At 53.2% G+C, this 24022-nt stretch overlaps 10 protein-coding genes across 10 annotated transcripts; 6 read left to right on the top strand and 4 right to left on the bottom strand.

Annotated features, from left to right (window-relative positions):
* Positions 1–904: 904 nt before the first annotated feature.
* On the bottom strand, positions 905–2722 carry UMAG_12107 (uncharacterized protein; the record flags this gene model as incomplete). Its single annotated transcript, XM_011388532.1, has 1 exon — positions 905–2722. The coding sequence occupies one exon, from the start codon at positions 2720–2722 to the stop codon at positions 905–907; it is 1818 nt and encodes a 605-aa protein (XP_011386834.1).
* Positions 2723–3425: 703 nt separating this feature from the next.
* On the top strand, positions 3426–4131 carry UMAG_00009 (translation machinery-associated protein 20; the record flags this gene model as incomplete). The annotated part of the gene is made up of 2 exons (XM_011387694.1): positions 3426–3708; positions 3821–4131. The coding sequence occupies 2 exons, from the start codon at positions 3426–3428 to the stop codon at positions 4129–4131; spliced, it is 594 nt and encodes a 197-aa protein (XP_011385996.1).
* A 568-nt stretch (positions 4132–4699) lies between these two features.
* Positions 4700–5866, top strand: UMAG_00008 (uncharacterized protein; the record flags this gene model as incomplete). The annotated part of the gene is made up of 1 exon (XM_011387693.1): positions 4700–5866. One exon carries the CDS (start codon positions 4700–4702, stop codon positions 5864–5866), a length of 1167 nt encoding a protein of 388 aa, XP_011385995.1.
* Positions 5867–6077: 211 nt separating this feature from the next.
* UMAG_00007 (enoyl-CoA hydratase PHS1) lies at positions 6078–6932 on the bottom strand (the record flags this gene model as incomplete). The annotated part of the gene is made up of 1 exon (XM_011387692.1): positions 6078–6932. The coding sequence occupies one exon, from the start codon at positions 6930–6932 to the stop codon at positions 6078–6080; it is 855 nt and encodes a 284-aa protein (XP_011385994.1).
* Positions 6933–7884: 952 nt separating this feature from the next.
* UMAG_00006 (uncharacterized protein) lies at positions 7885–10194 on the top strand (the record flags this gene model as incomplete). Its single annotated transcript, XM_011387691.1, has 1 exon — positions 7885–10194. The coding sequence occupies one exon, from the start codon at positions 7885–7887 to the stop codon at positions 10192–10194; it is 2310 nt and encodes a 769-aa protein (XP_011385993.1).
* Positions 10195–11534: 1340 nt separating this feature from the next.
* On the top strand, positions 11535–13242 carry UMAG_00005 (putative Benzoate 4-monooxygenase cytochrome P450; the record flags this gene model as incomplete). Its single annotated transcript, XM_011387690.1, has 2 exons — positions 11535–11781; positions 11885–13242. 2 exons carry the CDS (start codon positions 11535–11537, stop codon positions 13240–13242), a joined length of 1605 nt encoding a protein of 534 aa, XP_011385992.1.
* A 1970-nt stretch (positions 13243–15212) lies between these two features.
* Positions 15213–16277, top strand: UMAG_12014 (uncharacterized protein; the record flags this gene model as incomplete). The annotated part of the gene is made up of 1 exon (XM_011388520.1): positions 15213–16277. The coding sequence occupies one exon, from the start codon at positions 15213–15215 to the stop codon at positions 16275–16277; it is 1065 nt and encodes a 354-aa protein (XP_011386822.1).
* Positions 16278–16875: 598 nt separating this feature from the next.
* Positions 16876–18831, bottom strand: UMAG_00003 (uncharacterized protein; the record flags this gene model as incomplete). Its single annotated transcript, XM_011387689.1, has 1 exon — positions 16876–18831. One exon carries the CDS (start codon positions 18829–18831, stop codon positions 16876–16878), a length of 1956 nt encoding a protein of 651 aa, XP_011385991.1.
* Positions 18832–19593: 762 nt separating this feature from the next.
* On the top strand, positions 19594–21246 carry UMAG_00002 (uncharacterized protein; the record flags this gene model as incomplete). The annotated part of the gene is made up of 1 exon (XM_011387688.1): positions 19594–21246. One exon carries the CDS (start codon positions 19594–19596, stop codon positions 21244–21246), a length of 1653 nt encoding a protein of 550 aa, XP_011385990.1.
* Positions 21247–21541: 295 nt separating this feature from the next.
* Positions 21542–22540, bottom strand: UMAG_00001 (uncharacterized protein; the record flags this gene model as incomplete). The annotated part of the gene is made up of 1 exon (XM_011387687.1): positions 21542–22540. One exon carries the CDS (start codon positions 22538–22540, stop codon positions 21542–21544), a length of 999 nt encoding a protein of 332 aa, XP_011385989.1.
* Between the last annotated feature and the right edge of the window lie 1482 nt (positions 22541–24022).

Below are 24022 nucleotides of genomic sequence, written 5' to 3'. Positions count from 1 at the left end.
GACAGGGTCGAAAGTGAAGTGAAGCGCAGCACGAACAGTAAGGTGAATATGTGGTGCAATGAAGAAAGGCAAGTAGCGACAGTCACGCGAGATGCGACAGGTGCGGGTTGAGTCACTGAGTGATGGAACCAAGAACTACTCTCTATATATCACAGTCGGCCAAATTCTGCGAGGCCGACCAGCACTCATGGCGATGGTGATATAGCCGTCGTTGTTCGGCATGCCCACTCTACACAGTCACGAGGATCGGTCCGTGGCTCGGCCAATTTCACTTTGGCTCAAGCTTTTGTGTCACCGGCTCAAAGTTTGCCACTTGGCAATTTAAGAAAAGCTTATCTGTGCAGCCACCGGAACAACACCACAGCCGGTTGCCACGATTCCGCTCACTTTACTACCGACTATCCGGATTGCTCAGGAACACAATCCGCTCGTTCCGCGTAGAGGCAGTCGACAGTGTGCGGCTTGGCACAGACGATGGGTTCGTTTCGCACTTGTGATATCTCGGTATTCAAGCCGGCCTTCGAACCATTCGTGATTTGTCCAATGTTGGCACGCGAAACAGTCATGAGTCTTGCGTGATATGGTCACAAATCCGAAACCTGCACCCTTCCTGTGCCATGTGACAAGATTAGCGTCGCATTTTCAGCAACAGCGATTCACGATTGGCCGATTGGCCCACAAGGCGTGTGTCTAATTCCGACAACCCTGGTGTCTGGCTCACGTTGTCTTGATCTTCTTCCGCGCTGGCCTCGCAGTCGTTATCACCCTCATCAACCGTTGCCGCAGCTGCATCGTGATGAAGCGCAGTGTCACACAACAGCGCCGCGGTGTGACAAAGTTGGTCTACATTCATAATTTCTATGCTTTCTTACCGTGCGATGACTGACCGAAGATTCATAGCTTTCTAATCGTCGCCATCTCCGCTGTCCTCGTCCGTGACACGACCCAGCCTCTCGTCACCACCGAGTAGCGTCCAAGTCTCAATCTCTCTACCCTTGTGATCCTTCTTGATCAAAAATTTGCCGTGATCCCCCTGCTCCTTCCAAAGCAGCTCTCGCGTTCGTCCCAAACTCTCGATAGCCGAGACACGGTCCATAACTGACTCGAGTTTGTCGCCGTAACCTTCGGATTCGGCAACACGGCGCATCGCTCGTAGCAGCGGCATCGAGTCGGCACGAATGTGGTGATGGCGGTCGATATGAATGATGTTGAGATGGTCGAGCTCCATGATAAAGTCGGGGCGTGTCATGGTTTGGCGTGCCTCGCCCCAGGTAAGGTGTGGATTCGGAACATCAGCACCACGCACATCAGCTTCTTGGTCCATGCTGGGATCTGTAATAAGCGACTCGGTGAGACGTCGGTGTGCCGTCTCATCTTCATCATCATCGTCGTCGTCGTCGTCGCCACCGTCATCGCCATCAGCTAGGTCGTTGACATTGCTGAAAGATGTGGTCTCCTTGGCGCCCGTCATCTTGTTGCTCTGCTTGTCGTCGCCGTCATCATCGGCGGCCTTGTGACGGCGGACAGCCGTGGTAAAGCGTGTGAGTCCAGGCACGGGTGAAGCTTTGGCTTTGTACCAGCCCGCATCGCTGTGCAGTTGTGCAGCTAAGCTGCTGTACTGCGGATCCTCTTGCGTGTCCTGATTGACAAAAGCTGGAAGCCTGCCACCGTAGTCGTCCAGCAGCTCTTCCAACTCCTTTTGCTTCTTGGACAGCTCACAGAAGAGCAGCCAGCTGCACGTCGACCACTTCTGCTCGTCCATGACATCATCATCGTGGTCCTCAATGATGCCAGTCTTGCTGAGCACCCACTGCATGTCATCTTCCACAAGCTGTCTGGCAGCCCGGAGCATATCCTTGCGTCGAGCCACCTTGTTGAGCAAGCCTAGGCGACCGCCGCAGATCTCGTAAACTTCTTGAAGCACGCGTGGGTCCTGCGAAGAAGGCTTCTCGCCCCAGTACTGCTTTCGACATCCACGCAACACGTTGATCGATTGTCGTCGTGTGAGATCGCGGAAGGAGAGCGTGTCCATTCGGTTCGAGGCTTTACGCAACACATCGTATACCCAGTAGTCGGCTGTAGTGAATACGAATGTGGCCGTGCCTGCAGAGGCCCACTTCTCAGCGCGCTGCTGGAAGATGTGTAGCAATTTGGTTCCCTCTTCATCGCGTGGAAGCAAGTGGGCGCTGTTCATAACAATGATGGCCGGCTTGCCGGTCTTTTGCTTGCGAGTGATGAGCGCCCTTTCAAGCTTGTGCAGCGCACGCTCCAATTGCTGATAGTACGACATCCCCGAGAGGTCTGAGAGACCCAGCAGATTGCCCAGATAATCACGATTGTTGGAAAAGTTGATCGATTCCGAGAAACGGTCCACCACGATGGTGGGATCAAGGTGGGCATCGAAAAACGCACATCCGTCCGCATCAATCGCAGCCATAGCTTCAATGATTGAGCTGGCTTTGCCCGAGCCTTTACTGCCCATGACGAGAAAATAACGACCGGCTTCTTTGCCAGAAATAATGCTTCGGATCATCTCGTCCTCGGGTCTTGGAGGATCGATTCGGACATGAGCTAGCTGGTCGCCGCTCTTAGCTAGAGCGAGAACGGGATCGTAGCCAGGATCGAAGGCGGCCTCCATCTTTTTGAGGACGTGACGTTTGTACCAAGAGTGGTACACCATTGCTGCGCCTCCGAGCAGAAGCACGCCAAACGAGGCGCCCATCGCCGTCTCCCAGCCGGTGGAGTTGAAGAAGGTGCGGAAGCCATCGTTCGAATCCTTGTCAGATCTGCCACTTTCTGATGACGAGGTAGAAGTGCGCTGCTGCTGTTGTGAATCGGATGCTCGAAACGACGTCGTGGATAATGCTTTCGACTGAGTTTTTAACAGCCGTGGATGGATGGTGGGTCGTGCATTCTGCTGGTGGCTAAAACGAACGCATGCAGACAATGCACGCCGTGACGTAGCTGTCGCTGCAGTTGGCAGAAAAAGCACCATCTTCAGCGAAGATCTGATTGCCTGTGTAGTGGTGGATGAACGGAAGGAGAGCTGTCCAGAGATGATTGACTGTGTGAGAACGCCGAAGTTCATCCTCCGCACGGATGACTTTGTCCATAAGTTATTGTGTTGCTCTTGCTCGCTCGTGCTTCTATTCTTGGTGCATATGCATGTGCAGCGTCAGGCTGTGCTGTCAATCGAAGCCTCCAGTACAGCTCTCACGACTCACGACTCACGACTCGTGACTCGTGACTCGGGACTGTAAGTGGAAGTTTCACAGACCTGTTAAATCCTTTGACAGGACCCGACTTCCGAGCCTAAAACCTGCAAATCCAACAAACGCACAGCAGTCAAAAGTCACGTAGACTCTCTCTGCTACCGCTTCCAGGCTATTCTTGCTCATCCGTTGATACACAGTGACAGTGCAAACATGTCGCTGTTCAAGAAGTTCGAGCCCAAACCCGATCTGGGTCCCGCTACAGCACTCAAGTCTTCGGTGCGCAGAGTGATCCGCCAAAAGCTCACCGACCAATATCCAGCACTAGCCAAGGACGAGGGTGCGCTCCTGGAAGCAGCATGGCCCAATAAGGCCTCGGTGACCACGGTCAAGTTCGCAAGGGAGCATGTACAGATGCTTATTTCCGACAAGCAGGTGCTCTTCTTTCAGCACTATGACGATTGGTACTTGCCGAGCTTGAAGCTGCTGCACAAATGTAAGTAACCAAGTAGCCACTATTTCGTTGATTCTCGACTTTTTCCCCTATTTGGCGAGCCCAGTTGACACTTTCTTGACGTTCGCACTGCTCCCTCCCTTTCCCATATCAGTCCCTGATATGCTTCCATCGGTACAGGTCGACCGCGGAGCCATCAAGTTTGTGCTATCTGGTGCCAATGTTATGTCGCCCGGATTGACAAGCGCAGGTGGCAAGCTACCGGATCCATCAAAGGGAGAAGAGCCTGTCAAGAAGGGGCAGTGCGTTGCCATCAGAGCACAGGGAAAAGACGAGATTCTCGCCGTCGGTGTCATGTCGATGGACACGGAAGAAGTACGAAAAACCGGGAAGGGTATTGCGATAGAAAACATTCATTACCTTGGAGACGATCTATGGTTGACGCTGGCCAAAGGTGGCATCTGAGTGCAATCACGAATATTCCTGGCTCAATTCGGATGCCTTCAAAGACATTCGCTCTATTCGACTCAGTTGCAGCGGGATCTGCCGCTTTACGGACCCACTGCCTGTACTCGCACACACTTTTTAGCGTCTACCACATCATGCATTTTGTGCCTCCCTCATTCGCGCACAAGAAAGTCTGGGCCACATAAGTTTCTATCCGAGTCTGTGATTGTTTGAGCAGGGACTCTGAAGCTCAAGACATCTTGAATTCTAGCTGCTTTTTCTGTTTGTCAACACGCTCAAGCTGCATGTGAAGTCGACATGAGCAAGAACAGCACGAACAGTGATCCCCACCAACACCTCCACTCGGCTCTTTTTCGTGCCAACTTTTCTTTGTCATTTTCGTCAATTTTTTCGGATTGATTTGCTTTTTTCGTGGGCGTTGGAACTGGTGCAGTGACGAGTCTTGGTCATCAAGATCAAGGCTGACGGCGCTTGGACCATTTCATCTTGCTTTCTTACACTCTTTCAAGAGCACCAACCTGCCCGATGCTTAAATGCTGATAGCTCAAGCTAGTGCCATCACGACATGATCGCAAATGTATCAAAAAGCACGGCATCGATGCTCAGGCCTTACAAGAAACCGCAGCATGCACTAGCCGTCCTCAACGGTGCAACCACGCAACGGATTGCGTGTGGACCTCAAGATTTGGTATCATGTAGACCACTCTCCACTAGCACGTTGACGGCTCAATCGAATCCTTCAGGTGTGGGATCATCGTCATTGTCATCTAGGTCGGCACCACCAGCATCGACGGAACTCTCTCCGCTGCAATCTCCGCACAAATACCTCTTGGAAGAGCTCGTCAAGCGCGACCATCCATCGTATTTGGCACATCACTTTTATCCCAAGCATCTGCAGACGCATTTCGCAGCCATCAGAACATTCAATGTCGAAATCGCCGGACTCAAGGATACCGTTTCAAACGAGCTTCTGGGTCGAATGCGTATGGGCTGGTGGAGGGATGCTGTACAGGGAGCATACCAGAACCGTCCGGCCAAGCATCCTGTCGTTCTCGCTCTGCGCGATGCGTTTCAAGATCCGGCTGTTCGCTCTAACGCAGGGGGCGGGCTGATGCTCGACCATTTTTTGCGCATCATCGATGTTCGCGAAGCTGACCTGAGTGACGATTTCCAGCCGCCCACGTTGGAATCGCTCGAGTCGTATGCGGAGAGCACCTCTTCTCGCCTCCACTACCTCTCACTCAATCTGCTCGGTGTACGCAGCGACGCCATCGACGAACTCTTTTCTCACCTCGGAAAAGTGTCTGGTCTCAGCCTCGCCATCTCTAGCATACCCTATCACACCCACCCTCCCCCGCACATGCGCAATTCGACTACAAAAGGTGCACGAAAACTCGTTCTCCCGCGCGAATTCTTGCATCTACACAAAGTCGTTGAGGAAGACGTCTTTCGTAACGGTCCTGAAGCTCACGGATTCCGCGATGCGGTGTTTGCCCTTGCCACGCGCGCGAATGACTACCTGATCACTGCACGTAAGATCATCAATGACGAGTTTTCCGGCAAGTTGCCCATGGCTGTGATTCCGGCCTTGGTAGGCGTCGTTCCCGCTCGTTCGTACCTCGAGAGACTGGAAAAGGCCGACTTTAATCCGTACGACGCTTCACTGCAAAGTGGGAAACATTGGAGGTTGCCTTGGGATATGTGGCGTACCAGCCGCAAATGCAGCATTTAACCGCACGATACTGGATCACATCGCTTTCAACCTCATCACTCACGACTGTATTACTTGTTTCCAGTGTAATTTTACAGTACGATACATGCGCTGCTGCATTTGCCACCTTTTTGATTACAACTTCCTAACGTGCACTCCATCACCTTGTCTGCCTGATGAAGGATCCTCCTTCGATCACAGGCAGCTGAGCTCCATCTCTCTTCCCAGTCGATCACTGCTTCTTCTTCTCGCGAAGCTCATCAACGAGCTTGTTGCCCCAGAATCCCTTTCCGATGACCTTGCGGCGTTGCTTGATCATGTACGTGTACATGACGTAAAGGCCAGGCCACCAGATGACAAAGAGGCCGGCAAAGACATAAGCGCGCAGATCCCAGGCGGCAGGCTTGTTGAAAGGAAGGCCGTTGGGCAGCGTAGCAAGGATGCACATAGCTTCGGAAGCGGCACCGATGGGATAGAGAACGTAAAAGAGAGTGTATCGAGCCCATAGTAGACCAGGACCCTCGGAGTTGAGAAGCTGGTTTGCGTAGAAGGGGTATCGAACGCACTCTGTGATGGCCCAAGCAAGCACCATGGAAGCGTAGAAGGGGCTAGTCCAGGCCTGTGAGTATCGCTCAGTAACGCCCCACACCATGAACAGACGCGAGGCAACCTGGATGGCGGTGGTGGTGACAGGGCTCCTCACCCAGCCGATGGCGGCGTGGACAACCTCGAGGATGGCGAGCGACTGGACGAGCGCAACGACAGGGCCGACAAAAGTGTGCGAGTTGGAGGCTCTTTCGAGCAGCTGGGCAATGGGCTCCGGGAAGAGATGCGAGTATGACTTGACGATGCCGATCTTGGCGAGACGGAAGCGAGCCAGCAAATCGGAAGCGAACTTGACGGAGGGAGAAAAGGTCTGTGGGCCCATGGCGAGGTGCTTGATCAACGTCGAGAGCACGACGACCCATCCGAAGAATGAGACAAAGTTGAAAAGGATAAGATAGTACTTGATAGGAGCGGCCGGACCACGCTTGGCAGGCTTGGCGTTGGCCGAAGCCTTTCTGCTAGTGGAGGCCTTGGGCGGCATGATGAGAACGAGAACAGGAACCGGACGAGTGGCGAAAGGACGAATTGATGGTGGTGAAAGACAAGATGGAAAGCGGAATGCAAATGACGTGGAAACTTGAGCCTCAGCTTAGCATTCTTCAGTCAGAGTGTTGCTGCATAGCGAGCTTAGCATTCCAAAGTTGAATCGCACGGTCGTGCAACAGCTATCACGTGTATGAAACATCACTCACGACTTATGATGCGAAAGCCCGATTCGTTATGTCATATCGGGTCCTTTTTCATCGTGTGTTAGGTTCGAAATTGTAAGAAGAGCTCACTTATTCACGATTCAACCTCGTGCCCTTTGGGGACGTGATGAATTGAATCAGGTCAACAGCCACAGCCTAGAATCACGGATACTCACGACTGTGTTTGAAACTTGAAACTGTTGTTGAATTTCATGCAGCGACAGTAGATCGTGTTGACTCTGACGTAGAGCTGCTCTAACTTATTCAAGAGCCGAGGCTCAACAAAGCTGAGGGCTTTCACTAACTTACATGATCCAGCTCAGAAGCGTTCTCAGCGAGGGCAGAGATAGCATTTGTGATTACGATGTCTGCGTACGATGGCAGATCGCAGGTTGAAGTGGTGGCTGTAAATACCCCTCTCGCTCTCTGCTCGTGTTCTTATGTATTGACCGCTGATGAGTGACCTTGAAACATCCGCTACCATCGTCATTGTCTAAGATCACATCGTTCTCGTCGCCTCGCCTTGACCGCATCAAATTTAGACAATATCAAACGGCACCGCATCTTCCGCAACAATCACAGTATCGCATCAGCAACAGCAACGCTGGTCGCCACTTGCCTCGTCATGGCCATCTGAGTCGTTCTTGTCCCCCGCATATCGTCGCAAAGCGGCCTTTTTTCGATTCCTATCTTGACACATTTGCTCCACTGCACCACTCATCGGCGGGATCGACTGACGACATAATGGCACCTCGACGACCTTCATTTGGAATGTCCCGATCTTCGCCCATCATCGAATCTTCCCTCTCGACACACACCTGTGCTGCGTTAAACGACACGGACAACCCAACCATGATTCATGAACCCGCTCGGCCTTTCCACGTGCGTCGACGCATCAGAAGGGCCTCGCAGCCAGCTCAGCTGCCATATGCGCCGTTGCGCTTCCGATATAAACCGCATGATACACTCGGCGCAGGTTTCAGCAGCACAACAGCCACCGCCACCGACTCGGGAACTTCCGACGACGAGTGGGACTCGCCACTCTTTCGCCAGCATTACCAGCCATTGACCTCGCTAGAGTACCTCGACCTTCCGGTATCGTTGCCCTATTCGATCGTCTCGCTACGTGCACAGGTGCTGTCTTATCTCACCGAGCTTGAAGTCAGGGCGCGAGCCTTCTATGCGAAGCGTATCTTTCGCACAACTTCCTTGTCAGCACTGGACGATGCCTCCGTCTCTCCAGCTGAAGCAAGCGCATCCGCGTTATCGAGCTGCGCTCACGACTCTGATGCAAAGACTGCCTGGGCCGATAGTCACTCAGCTGCCTTTTTTCAGCAACTCGAGGCTATGCGCGAAGATCTGAGGCGACTCGTAGCGCTGCTCCCGACTTACCAAGCAACAGCATCGTATGCCCTCGCTTCTCGCTCGCAATTGCTGGCGCCGGATTGGGAGCGCTTGTCGTCCAGCTTTTCTCTCCCAATCAGCCTCGGCAGCGGGCTCCGAGAGCGATTGCCACGTCTTCCTTCTACGGCCGATGCGGTGCGTCTCAAAGCAGAGCTTCCAGCGCTACCCGCCATGCCCTCTCTGCCCCAATTCGATCTTGATTTTGCATCAGTGCTCGAGCCCCTTTCGACACATTTGCCAACGCAGGCTTATGCGCTCGCTGCCAAGATGCAATCGAGACTCGAGGCCATTCAGGACTCCGTACGCAATATGGCTTGGCGCGACGCTCTCCAGAGCGCTGTTGAAGATGGCAAAAGTGCCACGCTAGCACAACGCTTCGAGGCCACTTTCCAGGACCTTTCGGCGCGTTCCCGTTCGCGAGCCAATAGCCTTGCTTCTCGTGCTGGTCACGCAGTCCACGAAGCGGAGGAGAAGCTATATCAGCTGGCAAAGGAGTTAGCACGCAACGGTCACGAGCTCATCCACTACGAACATCTTCCCGCCTTCTTCCGCAACAACGAGCACATCCTCTCCGGCTATCGCTTCATCCCGGTCGAGAATTGGCCTGCCTTGTTACGTAGCACGTTCCAGATCCACAACGAGACGGGAAACATTCACACCCATCTCTGGGGCTTGGCTGCTATCGTGCCGCTCTTTTGGCCCAGCAAAGGTCTCGATGATCAGACAACGCCGATGGACAGGCTCGTGCAGACCGTCTATCTGTTTGCTGCTGCCAAGTGTCTCACGCTTTCAGTCTCGTGGCACGTCATGGCGGGTTGCTCGGATCGCAAATGGTTTGAAAGATTCGCCTGCGTCGACTATACGGGCATTGCATGGCTCGTCGCTGCCTCTATCTGGACCACCGTGTACAACTGCTTCTATTGTCAGCCTAATTTGGCGCTCTTCTACTCATTCACGACGCTCTTAGTCGGACTCGCCGGTGCCATCCTTCCTTGGGCCGAATGGTTCAACAGGCGCGAGAACAAGGGCGTGCGCATCGCCGTGTTTTTGACAATGTGCGCCACAGCTGTAGCGCCCTTTTCACATGCTGCGTTTGAGCACGGTCTGGCCAAAACATTTGCCTTTTTCAGTCCTATCTTTCCTTCTCTCGCTTTCTACGTAGGCGGTCTGGTATTCTATGCGACGCAGTTTCCTGAGAGCTGGGCACCCGGTCGCTTTGACACGTGGGGTCATTCACATCAGCTCTGGCACATTGGCATTGTGCTGGCCATCGTATTTCACTACCGCGCAGCGCTTGTATTCCACGCGAACCGCTTCGAGTTCAGTTGTACCATACCGGGGGCAGGCGTAGCAGCGACCACGGCCGTTTCGTCATCTAAGTCTTCATCGACGACGATGGCGTTCTTGCAACAAGTGTTTGGTATGCTTGCCTGGACGCGGCCATGGAGCGCAACAGGCGAGGCGGCGACAAAGGTGACGGAGCCGATCGACTTGATGTTCGCTAAAGTTGGAGGCATGGAAGGTATCATTGGCCTTGCTCGTGCTGACAATCAGATACTGCAGTGGAGGAGGTTACTGGGCAAGATAGGAAATGGCGCAGTGGGACGTGGCTGGGATGCACTCGTCGACTGGGCTCAGAACTTTTGGTGATCGCCATGGGCCGCTAGCATTCCCACCAACGTTGTTTGGATGTACACTACTTCTTCATCTCGTTATGCATTCACGATTTTTTCTCCTGGGCGGTTCGAGACACGAAAGGTCGCGGCCTCTGCCAGACGATTGACGGCGACTCCTCCACTACTGTATGTTCACCGGGTTGCAAAGGTGAGGTGACGAACAAAATGTGTGAGTCTGAAGCGCCTCGGGTGTTCGATAAGGTCAGAATCTTGAGATTGTTGTGGGGTGCTATTTACCGACAGGCGCGTTGCACTGCGGCGGGAGCGGAAAGTGAGAGCTTGGCGTGCGTACCGAAATCACGAATTACAAAGTTGAGCTTTGTAACGTGTCAACTGTGGCGGGGCCGTTCAGGATTCACGATTGGCTGGCTATCGCTGGCTTGTGGGAACGCGCGCGCACTCGTTTTCACGAATCTGCGGCGCACAATTTGTTTATTACGAAGTCGACGTCGCGTAAAGTCTTACCAGTCAAGAGTGTGTGGGACTTTGACGTTGAAAGATTGAACTCACCAGCCGAAGACAAGAAAGCCCACTTACACTCACAATCACGAGAGTTACAACCCTGTGGTGAGCATCGGCATGCTATTTCCAGCGACGTAGTCACACTGTTTGTTTTCATCATTGGAGCGCGGCTATTTGTGGGCGAACAAGTCAGGAGATACGTCGGGTGAAGCACGGATGGTAGGATGCGGATAGGCTCAGGTACTGACGAGGCATATGACGGCGGCGGCAGCTGCAGTAGCAGCAGCATTACTCAGTTGAAGCTTGGTCATCAAATGTGAACAGCGGTCATTACAGCCGAGCAATATCGGATACGACGGCCATCCAACCCAGAGTGCCACTGAACCAGGAAAGCCAGTATGGTGAGCCTTTTTTGTGGTTCCTCGTCTGACTGGGTGCACTGAAGTGTACCTTCGCACTTGCCGTGACATCCTTATGTGCCCCGCCCGATGAAGCTAGCTTGAGCGACGACCACATTCTAAAGCTGAGCCGGCTCGTGACCGTCTTTCCGCCGTTGCTTTGAAATGGGAAATTCCCTGTCTCGCTAATCCATTCCCTCCTGACACCCACGACTGACCCCGCAATTTTTGCGAGGCCCCCAATCATTCACAGATTGGTGGAGAAGGCGGTGAAGCTACAAAAAGGGCACGAGTCTCCATCGTCATCGTTATTGTCCCCACGTCTCCCACGTCTTTTGTGCCCTCAACCCTCTGCATCCTTTTGTTGGCTCGTTCGTCGTCCCTCAGACCAACAGACTCCACGTGGTTTGCCTTGCACATCGCTGTGGTCATCACGCACCCACCATCCACCACTATGGTCGAGACCGACCTCGTCCCGCGCATTGGGGCTGCGATCCAATGGTCAGTCGAGTCGCCCGCTCACGTTGTTATCACCTTGCTCGGCGCGGTAGTCCTCTTCCATGTCGTACCATACATCACCAACACCGCTTGTATCAAGTATCCCGGCCCCTTCTTCGCCAAGTTTACCGACTTCTGGCTGCTGAGGACAGCTCTGATCGGTCACCGCTTCGAGGAGGTTCACAAACAGCATCAGAAGTATGGTGAGTAAGAGTGTGACGTCGAACACGTTTCTTCACGTGCTCTGCTGTGCCCCCTGATCGCATGCTGACCGTGCTGCTTGCTGTCTTTTTTCTGTTCACACAGGCAAATTCGTCCGTATCGCTCCAAATCATGTTTCTATCGCCGATCACGAGGCGCTGCAACCCATCTACGGCCACGGTACCGGCACGCTCAAGCCTGCGTACTACGACGCATTTGTACCGCCTCGTCCCTTCCCACGCGGTCTGTTCAACACGCGCGACCGTGCCGAGCATACGCGCAAGCGAAAGATCGTTTCGCATACATTTGCACCCAAGACCATCGTCGCTTTCGAGCCCTTCATTCGCCGTGAGGTGCAGCTTCTGCTCGAACGATGGGACGAGTTCTGCGACAAGGCTACCAAGGACAACACGGAAGGACCTCGTGGTATCAAGGGCCGTGCTTGGCTTGACTCGCTCATGTGGCTCAACTACTTTGCCTTTGACACGATCGGTGCGCTGGCGTTTGGCAAAACATTTGGCATGCTCGAGAACGGCGTGGATCAGGCCAAGGTCGAGTACGAGGATGCCAACGGAAACAAACAGGTCGATTACTGCTCAGCGGTTCAGATTATCAACGAACGAGGAGAATTTTCTGGCACCATGGGTCTGGCTCCTGTGTGGATGCGCCCGTATCTGATCAAACTGCCCTGGTTCTCGAGCAGGTTGAAGTCGGTCAAGAAGCTCACAGGGATCGCGCTCGCACGTGTCAATGATCGTCTGCAAAATGGCTCCGAGCGTGAAGACCTGCTCGCTAAACTGCAAGCTGCCAAAGACGACCGCGGTGAACCGATGGGCAAGATGGAACTGACCGCGGAAGCACTCACCCAGCTCATCGCTGGCTCTGACACAACGTCTAACACTTCTTGCGCTATCGTGTACCACCTGGCTACGCACCCGGACAAGATGCGCAAGCTGCAGGCCGAACTTGACCGCGAACTGGAGCATGCCGAAGAGGTACCGTTGCATGCCGATGTGCAGGAGCTGCCGTACCTGCAAGCGGTGCTAAGCGAGTCGCTGCGTTACCATTCGACCTCTGCTATTGGTCTTCCGCGTGTCATTCCCGCTGGTGGTGCTACCGTGTGTGGGCAGCAGTTCCCCAGTGGGACTATTCTGTCAGTACCAGCGTACACGCTGCACCGCGACAAGTCGGTGTTCGGAGCGGATGCTGAAGAATACAATCCGGATCGATGGCTTGCACCTAACGCCAAGCGCGATTTCGAGAAAGCCTTTATTCCTTTTTCTGTTGGACCCCGAGCTTGCGTAGGACGCAATGTGGCCATGATGGAGCTTTCCATTCTGATCGCTGCCATTTTCCGACGCTACGACATTGTGCTCGCCGAGCCCGATAAGCCGCTGGACACGTTTGAGGGTTTCCTGCGCAAGCCCGTCAAGCTCGAAGTTGGACTTAAGCGACGTAACTGAAAACATTGAACACGAGGGAAAAGACTTCTGACCGTCAATGCAAAGGCATCATTCATGATCCACGATTCCGTTCTTGCTTTGCAAAGCGTGTGACTGTGACGATATGGAACGCGATGACGGCTCACGGGTCACTGGCACGCGTTTCATTTCGGTCTGTTTGTGGTTCAGAAGCTAACATTTGCTGTAAACTAAACATGCAAGTCACGAGTCACAAGTCACGAGTCACGAGTGACCGGGAATTGGCCGGGATGGGCCTATTCATACGGCCAGAGCCCCACGTCACACCTTAGAAAATCGAGGCACGTTTGGGCAAATCAGCAAACTGGAGAACGTGGACAGAAACGATTTGACGAGCGTGGCATGACACAGTGAATTTCATCGAGGCTTGCCAGTGGGGCTGGAGCTACTGAACTCCGCTGTGTCTCGTGCCAGATCGGCTGGGAGCAACCTCGAGAAAGTGAAAGGACCAGGTGCAGCGCTAGACGAGTCACACAAATGCACGTAGGGTTCAAGAGTGTCATGATGCCCCAAAATCATCCACTTGACAGCAGCTCCCGATTGATTGTTTTTTTTTTTGACACGCGTGCAGTGCCCGAAATTTTAAAGTTGTGTGACTTGATGTTCTCGGCGGGTCATCCGTAAGTCGTGAGGTGAGCCGGGATCTGCATCAAGACACCAGAGCCAGCGTAACGCAATAATCAACAAATCACGAATGTTGTCAGTGTGGAACAAAATTTCAGTGTTTGCGTCAGACATGCATTCACGATTTCCAAAACGAAGGCAACTGGTCGCGTTGTCGGCTCACCAGCTGGACCCACCGTGGCAGAGCAGCGCTAGAGGTTAGGAACGATGAAGAGGTAGCTTAAGGTCTAGACGTGCTATGCGTCAGAGTCACACTCACGACTTCAGTGAAGTCACTTACCATGGCTAATCAGGACAAAGTATTGCTAACCTTTATTCACGATTGCGTTCCCGCTTCTGGTTTCGTTCGGGTCTGTGTATACTGTATTATAGCCTCAAGTTTGTGTCAAAGCAAGGCTCGCCAAACGCGGGGTGTCTGGCTGGCTGGCTGTCGCGCCGAAGCCGGTCGGGCCGCCAAATGGTGCAGCTGACTTTGCCTTTGACCCTGCATGCAGCTAATCACTTTGCTGGCTCTCGATGCACCACGCCACTCACTCACGCTTGTTCAAGGTCGCTAGCATCACTGGACGCTTGCGTGTTTTCGAAACTTGTACCAAAGGCGTCGAAAAGTTGCCTTGAAAGGAACAAAATGGTGTGATGCGGCGCTCGAGGCGACTTGCCTGCCTAAAGCATGATGGCAAGGGCGAAAAGGCCTCATTCAAACCACAGGGTTGTTTGTGTTTTCCAAAGATTAAAAAAAAATTAAAAATTGAAACAGACGAGTAGTGAAATTTGTGAGTGGAGAAGAAGAAAAGTCTGAGGCAGCAAGCCGCGAAGGCTGACCCACAACCAAGGTGAGCACGTTCCGTGGCAAAACCTGTCACGTTCCCTCGAAGATATGAGCGTGACACTACCCACCAACGTCTCATCAACTCTAACTCGTCACGCATTTGCCTGTTGTTTGGTTCGTCCAAACTGTGTTGTTCAGGTCTTGGTAAGTATTACCTGTCTTGCTTCGTCACCTTCCTCACCATCACTACTCAACCTCGGCCGTGAGTGCAATAGGTTGCATCTGGCTACTAAGGTCGACAATCGTGCGCCTTGACCACTCTCAACCCACAAGCCACTGCATCTTGCTCCTTTTTCTGCCCCGCCTTGTTCTTGTCGCGTGCCATCTTCGTCCGCATCATCCCTTCTCTGCCCTCCAGTCGAGGCAGAGACATATTCTCGTCATCCTGGTACTAATCGCAGCCTCCATCTATTTGCTCTACCATCATCTGCATCCCGTCATCTTCTCAAACCGTATCGCATCGCTTACCACGATGCGTCCCATCACCAGATCCGCCAAGATGGACATTCGTCCCGACATGCCCGAGTGCTGGGGCCACCGTGGCGCGTCGGCAACCTTTCCCGAAAATACCATCGCTAGCTTTGAAAAGGCGATCCTGGATGGCTCAGAAGGTCTTGAAACTGATGTTCACATCACCACCGACGACGTCATTGTCATGTTCCACGACCCATCGCTCGAAAGGACAACCGATGGAAAGGGCCTCATTTACGAGCGCGCCTACTATGGTGACAACGGCATCGAGCATCTTCGAACCCTCAAGCAACCCGCACAGCAGATCCCCACTTTTGTTCAAGTATGTGATCTGCTCATGCGTCCCGAACACAAGCACGTCAAGCTCAATCTCGACATCAAGCCCGACAACGACCCAGATCGTCTCTTTCCGCTCATGCGCAAGGTGGTTGAATCGTATCCCAACTTTGACACCGACCTTGCGCCGCGTCTCATCCTCGGTCTGTGGCATCCCAAATTCCTCGAATCTGCGCTTATCAATGTGCCCTCGATGAAGCGTATCCATATCGGCGCCTCCCCGCGTGCTGCGCGCAAGTACTTTTGGAAAGATTGCACCGGCTTCTCCATGTACTTTGCATGCCTGGTCGGTGCCGATGGACAGCAGTTCATCGCCGACTCGCAAAAGGCCGGCAAGGATATCTACGTTTGGACTGTCAACCGTAAAGACGAGATGATCGAAGCGACAAGATGGGGCGTTAAGGCTGTCTTGACCGACAAGACGGCCTTGTTCCAGGACTTGCGCAAGAACATGACGAATGACTTTGCTACCACTCGTCAAGACGAAGTGGGCATCTTTTTCCGTTGGGCCACCTGGAGGTACTACGCCTTGCCGCAATTTGTATTGCAAAACATATGGCTGGCCAACATTGAAAAGCGGGCGGGCTCGCCCTTTAGAGAGGTTGCTGCGACATCTGCTGCTGCTGCTTCTACCGGCGGTATTGCGCCAGCTTCGTCAATCCCAGTTTCAACTATGGGTTCGTCCAACATTTCGGAAAAGAGCGGCCTCGGCTCAAATTTCCCTCAGCCGCCCATTGCTGTCAACGCCGCCGCGTGATCGATTCCCTCTGTCATTGATGCTCTACACTAGACGCTCCCTGACCTGCCTCTTCTTGACATCATGCTTCCACACGCTGCAGCAATCTCAACTGCAGCGTCTCGCCTCTTGTCCTTTGCATATCTCATGAACTTTTTCTTAGGCTCGCTTCTTCGGTATTGTCACATTTTTTTCCGTCGTACTTTCCTCTATATCAATCACGAATCACGAACGTGATTCACAGCATTTTAGACCTTCTCATTACACAGCATGCTCGCATCTCCTCTTTCTTTTGACACGATCTGGTCCAACAGATCGTTTCGTCTAATATTGACATTGTTGGCCCATTTGGCAAAGAACTTGCGTGATGCGTGCTTCAGCGCGGGGTCCGAGCAGCTGCATCGGATGAATCGACAAGCTTCATGCTGCTTGACAGATCACACACTCACAGACTAGCTCTCCGGCTTTCTCCACATCGCTTGGCTCCCGAAAAAAACCACACCGATTCTACTAGGCAGTGCAGCTTCCTAGTACTGTATCTTGGACAACACAGACTGGATTGACAGGGTGCCATGAAACGAAGAACAGGAACGCAGTTACAGGGTATCAAATCGATCATCTAATCTAGCGAGACTCGAGAAGCCGTAGGTCTGGGTTGGTGAGCATCCAAGAAGGCTGCATTGGGATCTGGCATCGGTTGCTGCTGGTGTTGAGCATAGAACTGCTGCGATGGAGGGTGCGGAGAGTGGGATGGGCTGCCTGATTGCAATGCAGCTGGGACCATCGGTTGAGGAGCATACACGGGTGTGCTGCCAGGTATAGGCCTTGTGGGCGAATGCAAGCCGTATGGCTGCACACCACTTGTGCGGCGATCTGCGAAGACCATCTCGCCAGGTGAACTGCCGTAAACTGGACCTTGCATTGTCCTACTTCCTCTACGTGGATCTGCTCCGTGAGGCGTCCACGCATGCTCGTACTTTTCTGCCTCCATTTCATTCGCATCATCCAAATCCAACACACCAGCCTCTGCATCCCCGTTGCCTGTTGCCGTTGCTGCTCCCGATGCACCAGCACGACTCTTCCTTTGCCTGTGAACGCCACCAAATGTGCCAATCGCATCATGTGCCGGCTTCAACCCTTGGTTGAAGTTGAAGAGACAGACGCATCCATTCAACAAGGTCAATCCTAAGCTTGCGATCGCAAACCCGGAAATGAAGGTGATCGTCGTATGTACGTAAGTGTACTCATCTCTCGTTCCCGGCAGCCAAACCTGCGTGACCTTGTATACAAAGTACGTCAGGCCCGCCACCATCAATAACAACGAGAGCACCATCAAGCTTGTCCATTCCCTCCGAGCTGCAAATCCAGCCGCAAACAATGCAACTATAGCGATAGGAACAGCTGCGATGGTAACGCCGTATTCCCAGTCCATCGTTTCAGCCACCAAGATCAAGTAGATCACGGTGAAGCCGACGCCGAAGAAGAAGGTAAACTTGAGAAAGACGACGAACAATTGGTACCAGAAAAACATGCTCCGCACCCTCAGATCGGCACCAATCTTCTGGTAGATGACCCAACCGAATTCCTTCCACAGCTTGAACGTCAAGAAGGCGAGTAAGAACTCGAACAAGAAGCAGACGGCTGTGACAGCGATCAGGTATCTCTCGACCGATGGGAACAGCGATTGTGCTCTACACAACCGATTCGGATCATCCGGGCAGGGGAAGCCACCAGCCACTCGATCTTGCGCATTCAATGCGTCGCGCACCTGTCGAATCTCGATCGCCGCTGTCACGGTAAGTGCCAAGTTGAAGATGAGAACACCGATAAGCTGCAAAGTGTTCTTCAAGCGTACCGCATCCCACGACATGAGCACCTGGAAAACGCAGCCAAAGACAAAGACCGCCAGATAGACCGAGATGGTTTTGAGGTCCTGGGTAAGATTGTCCACTTGCGTAACGATACGGGCAAAAATGAAGGCGACAAGGGTGATAACGATGACCGCTTCAACGGTGCTGGCGAGAATGTAGAGAAAGGCGATGCGCGAGGGGACGCGAATGAACGAGTCGGGCCCACCGTAGAACCAGGAGGTGGCGCCGCTGCTGCGATTCGATTTCGAGATGGAAGCCGTTCCGTCACGTTTATTTGAGGATTTGGCAGACAAGGCGTCACCTGCTTTGCCATTACGATGTGAGGCATCAGTAGAGACCGCGGGCGCAGGCGAAGGGCTGGGCGAAGGGACTGGTTCTTGAATCACAAGCGTTGATGCGGGCGGCGGACTTTTCACCAGCGGAGCGCGTTCATAGCCAGCAGCAGCAATCGCACCGTTTGAAACAGGGTGAGACGAGGGCGAGAAGGACGAAGATGCCTGGGGCAGCGGCGGTGACATGCTACTTCGATAGGCAGCTGCTGATGAGAACGGCTCGTTCTTGGTATGTTGCATCCGCGCAGGAGAAGCGGAAGCAGGGTATGAATCGTAGGAGGCCGTTTCTGCCGTCGATAGGCTTTGGACCACCCGAGTATCTTCCACAGCAGACCTTGATGGGCCCCGTGGAGGAAACGGTGAGACGCTCATCTTGAGTCAAGAAGCCTTGGCCAAGGCGCGAGGCTACTTGTTCATTGGATACGTGTCGCTGATACGTGTCGCGCACCGTAAAAGATGGATCAAGTGGTAGTCACGTAGTGGTTGTGAGCGCAAAAGGACTGCAGGAAGCGGATGGATACGTATATGGAGCGGAGTTGGGTGAAAGATCCAACAGCCAAATTTGGTCATCTGTGGTCGTGCGTGAGTGTGAAATCGTAATTGCGGCTTCATGCTGCGATGTACGCTGTGTTATGTGCTTGCCCACCGCCAAGTTGTCCAACTTGTTACCTCGTACAGCGTCGATCCAAATTTTAGAACTGAATTGCGTCCAACACGTATGATCGCCGATTCCGTATGTTTGGTATAAACGAAATGCGATCCGATACGCCTCTCAACTTGACTCAACTGATTCCGTCTGTAAACCTTCTTCGGCGGCCCTTCATCTCGATCATCGATGAGGAGCATTGTAATCAGCCTGTTGAATTTGCAACGAAGGTCGTTGTAGTACTCTGTCGCATGGAGCTCTTTCTCAGTGAATAGAATCATACTCCAAGCTTCTGGGCTCATGGCTTCAACCGTTGGTCGGAACAGGCAGGAACAGGTGAGCGAATCAATCTCGCTCTATTCGTGATTCGTCTTTGTGCTTGCCGCACGGACGGGTTTTGCCCGATTTTATGGACGCGCTTACAACCTCACAACTTTCTTCTCGTCACGGTCCAGCGTTCCTCGAGATAGATAGGCAGCCTCTCAACGATGAGCGCAGTGCACCGCTCCGTCCGAACATCGCTGCCTTGCCTCGCCCAACCGGCGCGACAGGTGGGTGGTCGACGTCTTGCCCTTGCCTCGTCACGCCATTCACCACTAGCTACACGGCAGGCACCTGGCATTCACGCCGCCTGTATAGCGTGCTCTTCCATGCCAATTTCGACCCGATCTCCCCCCACAAGCATCATAGCTAGACGTTATGCGTCCAACTCGTCTGCTTTGCAATCTGGCACCCACGCTAGCAAGACCAAAGCTTCCACCCCCATCCAGCGATACGATCAACTCGTCCAAACCGGCGTGCTGCGCGACGACGCCCACCAGCGCAAAATTATAAAGGTACTCCAATCGCTGCACGACCAACTCAAGACTTATAAGCAGGCTGACGTACCAGATCCTGAAGAGCACTTAGAAGCATCCAAAGGCTTGTTCTCCTGGCTTCCATTCGGCAAAGGGGCGAATGCACAGGAGGTTCCTGCCATCTCCGACGAGATTCCCAAGGGTCTGTATTTGTATGGTGATGTTGGAACTGGCAAGAGCATGCTCATGGACTTGTTTTATGACACGCTTCCCAGCAACATCACTTCCAAACGTCGGATTCATTTCCATCAATTCATGATCGAGGCGCACAAGCGGGCTCACTTTTACAAGTCGAAAACACACAAACCCTCGGGAATCGTCATGATGATGTCCTCCGGCTCGTCCTCTTCCGCTTCTTCTGCCGGGGGAGCGGCCAGCGCTGGAGAGGAAAGCGACGCGATCGAAGCCGTGGCCCGCGAGATGGCGCGCAATCACTCCGTCCTATGCTTCGACGAATTCCAGGTAACCGACATTGCCGACGCCATGATCCTGCGCGGGCTACTCGAACGAATGCTTGCTTATGGTGTTGTGATGGTCATGACTTCCAATCGACACCCTGACGAGCTCTACAAAAATGGGATTCAACGACAATCCTTCTTACCCTGCATCGATCTGCTCAAATCTCGTCTTGGCGTTACCGATCTCAACTCTGGCACTGATTATCGAAAAGTTCCCCGCGCTCTGTCCAAAGTGTACTTTTCGCCGTTGGATGATGCAAACACGCGAGAGTTTGACAAGCTCTTTGATGCGATGACGTCGGATCCGCACGATCCGGTGGTGGAGAAGCGACCGCTGAAGATTTGGGGACGAACGCTCCAGGTTCCTCGCTCTACACAACGAGTGGCTCGATTCACCTTTGATGAGTTGTGCGGACGGCCCCGCTCGGCCGCCGACTACATCGAAATCTGCAACAATTTTTCCACCATCTTTATCGACGACATTCCCAAGATGGGGCTGAACCAACGAGATCTCGCACGAAGGTTCATCACGTTTATCGATGCAGCGTACGAGAGTAAGACCAAGTTGCTTGCTTCGAGCGAAGTACCGATCCTGCAAATTTTCAGTGGCGACGCTGGCGATGCCAAACCTACAGCGGACCAAATGAGGGCGTTGATGGACGATCTCGGATTGACCATGGACGATCTTGGAGGATCACCCATTTTCACCGGTGATGAAGAGCTGTTTGCTTTCGCAAGAGTCATTTCGAGACTCACAGAGATGGGTTCCAGACAGTATGCTGAGACTGCAAGCATTGCCGGAACTGAGGCTCCTCCCGAGTATTAGAGCTATTCGACATGTATAACATGTTGAAAACTAAACCACATGAGGCAATCGACACCAATACTCTAGACACAGCTTCACACAGATTGGCCGCAGCTAAAGACGGATTGTGAAGACAAACTTTTAAGCCGAGAAGTACAAGTACAATAGACAGTGTGACAGAAGAAACGGAAGACAGAGCGACCAACATGACGACTAAAGTGGTGGTGGGCGAAAAGGAAGAGCGACGGGGTGCGGCGGCTCGCGCAAAGCCGGCAGGGTATATGGATGAAAGCCCGACTCTCCAATGACTTGAGTGTTAGTTGAGCTCATGATAGAAGATGATCTTATTCGCATCCGGGTCAAGCACGTGCAGCTCTCGAGTGCCCCAGGGCTTGTTCTGTGGCTTGCCGAGCAGCTTCGCTTTGCCCCAGAAAACTTCAGGGAAGTACTCTCTTCCGTTGGGCTTGAATTGCTGCTGCTTGGCCACAATCTCTTGGAAGAGCTCGTCGACGTTGCTGACCACGATCAGCAGCTGTGGGGGACCATTGCCATCCGCTTTGAGCTCGCCCCATTCAGCAGGAAGGTAGCGCAGCACGATACGCACGCCCTGCTCTTCCGCCGCTGAGGGGATGGCCGAGTACTGCTGCTGCGCAGATCGAGGCGGACGAGCGGCGGGCCCACGACGCATCACAGCTTGATGTGATGCTGGCTTGCCCACGAGCGAAAAGCCGATCAGCTTCTGATAGAAGGCGACCGAATTGGAGAGATTCGAGACGAAGATGCAGGGAAAAGCATTCATAAAGACGGTCTTGCCTGGTTTGGCCATGGCGCGGGCGCGTCCGCGGTCGACGTCAACGTCATCGTCCTCCCAGCCAAGTGCGTTGGGCCGCGCGTAGTTGTACGGGTTGACCGACAGCAAAGCAGCAGCGTCGACATCACTGAGGCCCATGTTGGTCGACTTGGGTAGGTAGGCGGTGTCATCGGCAAACCGTTTCTTGCTCTCTTGGATGTGCTCGGAGAAGCGTAGCTTGTCGGTAGGTGAGAGTACCAGCTTGGGGCGGCTGGAGCGTGACAGGGAGAGGAACAGCTCGGGTCGCTTGATGGGACTGGCGCTATTCGCGGAAGCAGCCGCAGATGCGGCTGCAGAATCTACGACATGCACGCGACCAATGTCGGCAACGTCGGGTGGCGTAGCGGGCATCGAGACCTCATCCACGGCAGAAAGCGTGTCGGATGCGAGTGCGGATGCTGCCATGGACGGAGAAGACGCAGCGCTGAGGGGAGACGACGAGGTGGAGGAAACGTCGCGCTGCATCAAGGTTGAGCCAGAGGCAACGTCGGTCATGATCGTATGTATGCGACTGTACTTGGTCTGTCGACGCTGAGACAAAGATGGAGGCGCGTCCGTGCAAGCACCTCTGCTGAGAACGAATGAGTCGGAAGCGCCGACGCTTTAGAGGAGACTGTCGGTGACAGAGTAGGTAGAATCTATGCAACTTGATTGTTGTGGAAGAGGGGTGCAGGACGACGGTGGGTCTGAAGCAAACTCGATACTTCGCTCGATGAACATGTGGAGAAGGTTCAAGTGAGTAAATAGCTCACGGGTCACAGTCGAGCACTTTGCTATGCACCGAAGGTCGGGACGTCAGATCGGCATTCTGAGAGGCAAGGGCGTGTCTGTCAGTGCACAATCTTTGCTCGGATCAGCTTGCAATCGATAGCTTAGCTCTTCAAGCGCACCAAGCACCGGTAATCATCCAAAACTTGAAAGCTAAAAATGTCGCTTCGACGTGCGGGGTGTGTCACAGCCGAGGCACGGCCGAGCACGTTGGCGAAACGCTCTCTGTAATTTGGTTATCAAGAAGCATTCAGAACCAATTTTTTCTTCTTCATTCACATTTGGCTCAGCCTGTAACACGCGGTGGCGGACCGCCGCTGATAAGGATCTCTGGACGTAAATTTGTGTGGACGGCGGAAGTCGCTTGCCGAGACGGCCAAAATTGTCATATTAACTTAAGGTAAGTTAGCAACGGCAGCTGAGCGCAAAAGAAAGCCAACCGAGCTACTGGACGGCCTTGGTTGGTCTGCACGCTCACACACGTATACAGTAACTGAGTTAACTAACTGAAAACCCAAAGCGTAGGACCCTGCTTTTTTGATCGAATTCTAAAAACAGGTTTAGTGCCCAAATAGGTGCAGCTACCGTGATACAAGTCCATGGTGGGCCGCTCCTATTTCGCCGCGGAGCAAATTAGAAAGCTCGCAACCTTTTTTGATTGCTGTATTATTCTGGTGTCTGAATCTGCCGCATCGGATCTACCGAACAAAGAGTTTTTCCTCGCTTTGCTCTCGCTCGCCACACTCGGTCTTGTTACCGTTCATCCTACGATCATCTGAAGAGGTCGGGATCATTCCGCCAGCATAGTGCAGCTCCGTGCAGCTCCTCGATTGACTCGGTCCCTCACGACGGTTGAGGGCGCCTTGCCCCACTCGCGGTTTTTTTTGCTTTTGCGGGCCAACGCTTGAAACAGCCTAAAGGGACACTAAGCGAGGCTCGCAGCGGGTTCCAGCTTTTTTTGACCCATGCCTTTTTAGCTTCGAGATTAATGCCAACTGATTAAGGGCCTAACATTGCTATTACGGCTGCTCGCATTCACGATTCACGATTCACGATTTTCGTGATTTTATTCACGAGATTCACGATCATGATTCGTCATTCACGATTAACACGATTCACGATTTCACGTTTCCTTATGTGAAAATCTCACGTATTCCAACGATCTCACACAGATTTACC

This window comes from Mycosarcoma maydis, chromosome 1 (assembly GCF_000328475.2).
Source record: "Mycosarcoma maydis chromosome 1, whole genome shotgun sequence".
Taxonomy (NCBI): Eukaryota; Fungi; Basidiomycota; class Ustilaginomycetes; order Ustilaginales; genus Mycosarcoma; species Mycosarcoma maydis.
This window is presented reverse-complemented; position numbering and strand designations above follow the sequence as displayed.